Source organism: Homarus americanus, unplaced genomic scaffold, assembly GCF_018991925.1.
Source record: "Homarus americanus isolate GMGI-L3 unplaced genomic scaffold, GMGI_Hamer_2.0 scaffold55941, whole genome shotgun sequence".
Lineage (NCBI taxonomy): Eukaryota > Metazoa > Arthropoda > Malacostraca > Decapoda > Nephropidae > Homarus > Homarus americanus.
In genome coordinates this window covers 17314-19309 of record NW_024735774.1, presented here as the reverse complement: position 1 = coordinate 19309, position 1996 = coordinate 17314, and the positions used below count along the sequence as shown (strand labels likewise).

The 1996-nt window shown below is 40.9% G+C and overlaps 1 protein-coding gene across 1 annotated transcript; it reads right to left on the bottom strand.

Moving 5' to 3' along the window:
• Nucleotides 1-336: 336 nt before the first annotated feature.
• Nucleotides 337-1101, bottom strand: LOC121871624 (probable inactive receptor kinase At1g48480). The gene has a single exon (XM_042374037.1). It carries the CDS (start codon nucleotides 1099-1101, stop codon nucleotides 337-339), a length of 765 nt encoding a protein of 254 aa, XP_042229971.1.
• Nucleotides 1102-1996: the final 895 nt, after the last annotated feature.

Sequence of the window (1996 nt, the reverse complement as noted above, 5' to 3'; positions counted from 1 at the left end):
TCAATCCTATCATAAATAACTAGTTTTCTCAGTCACGTGATGTTTTAGCAACTTTAACCCTTATTTTGTAGAGTTTTGGTCCCAATTTATTTAAAAATATAATTAACATCGTGAATTTAAGCGTTTTCCTTACCCATTGATCTGCCATCTTATGAAAAAAAGTCCAAGGTTGTGCTGTTGAAGGTTTGAGTTAGGGGAATGTTGAAGTCAGGCGGACAAGGAATCGGATGCAAGGTTTACCTGTCGTTTGAGTTTTGTTTTTCGTTTCGTTCAGATACGCTGTGGGAAGGTGAGAGATAGTGTGTGCTTTATAGCTTGGGGCCTAAAATTTTTTCTTCAACTGATGATTTCTCGGAATTCTCGGAGGAGGTGTGGTAGTGATGGCCGGTCAGTGCGGCGCTTGGTCATGGCCTTCTTGGCGAGTTTTGTGACCTCTGGATGGTCCCCTGGGGCCTCCTTGATCAATTCCATCAGGACAAACCCGAAAGAATATGTATCTGAATTCTTGGTGGTCCTAAACCCACGGCAGACTTCAGGGGCCATCCAGGGGAAGTCCTCGTGTAGGCAATCAGCGCTGACTTTACAAGACTTACCGATCTCACAGGCCAGACCGAGGTCAATGAGGCTGACCTCTGGCCGGGATGAGGGCCCTTGGATCATTATGTTATCCTCCTTGATGTCATTGTGTGCTAGACCTTTCGTGTTCATCTCAAGGATTTTCTCACCAAGGAGGAGCCCCAGTTGTATAAGGTCATATTGGCAGATCAGGTTATCTTCAGAGAGAAGGTGGTTGAGTGTGAGCTTACCCCTGAAGGACTGGAGGATCGCTGGAGGTTTTGGACAGTACCCAAGTACCTTAGGAATCCCCCCAGCACCATCGAGGGCATACATCTTGGCAGCCTCATCCTTGAAGAATTTTTTGGCTGATGGTGACACTGCCTTTTTCAAAACAGCTACATCATTTCCCCACTTGACAAGGTAAGCAATTGCGTACGCTCCCTCCCCAAGAATTTCCGCTCCGTCTTGTAGGAGGTCAGTCACGTCCTCAGGGAGAAGCTCACACACCCAATCTTGGAAGTTTTCTGTTTTTCGGCAAGCCATTTTTAATTATCTGTATCGACTCAGCCTTCACCAGGACATCAAATTATTATTTGGGGGTTAGATGCGTTTTTGAGGCGCTGAAGTGATAGTTGTTTAAAAATAAAGTAAGAGCCCCATTAAAGAATCATAGTGTAAAGTGAAGATGTGACTAAATGATGTGCCTGATAGTGTAGTGAAGTAGTTGTAGTGAAGATGTGCCTGATAGTGTAGTGAAGTAGTTGTAGTGAAGATGTGCCTGAGTGGAAAAAGGAACAGTGAAGATGTGTCTGATGAAAGGGAAGTAAAGGAACAGAAGATGTGCCGATGAGAGTAAAGAAGTTGCAGCAAAATGATGTGCCCAGTGTAGTGAAGTAGTTGTAGTGAAGATGTGCCTGATAGTGTAGTGAAGTAGTTGTAGTGAAGATGTGCCTGATAGTGTAGTGAAGTAGTTGTAGTGAAGATGTGCCTGATAGTGTAGTGAAGTAGTTGTAGTGAAGATGTGCCTGATAGTGTAGTGAAGTAGTTGTAGTGAAGATGTGCCTGATAGTGTAGTGAAGTAGCTGTAGTGAAGATGTGCTTGATAGTGTAGTGAAGTAGTTGGAGTGAAGATGTGCCTCATAGTGTAGTGAAGATGTGTCTATTAGTGGTTTTTTTTTTTTACGGGGATTAGCCCACCCGGACACAGGTCACTGACCCACATCAGGGCCTGGGGGGCAAAAATGTAATAATAATAATAATAATAATAATAATAATAATAATAATAATAATAATAATAATAAAAAATAATAGTCATAATAATTCATAATAAATAAAATTTATGATAAAACAAACAAAATCAAATAATAAAATAATGATGATAATAATACAGTAACTGTAATAATAATAATATTAATAATAAAGAACTATAAATACAAAA

What these genes read in the sequence shown, in the direction of transcription:
- LOC121871624 (XM_042374037.1), bottom strand. Translation starts at nt 1,101, where the DNA reads ATGGCTTGCCGAAAAACAGAAAACTTCCAAGATTGGGTGTGTGAGCTT.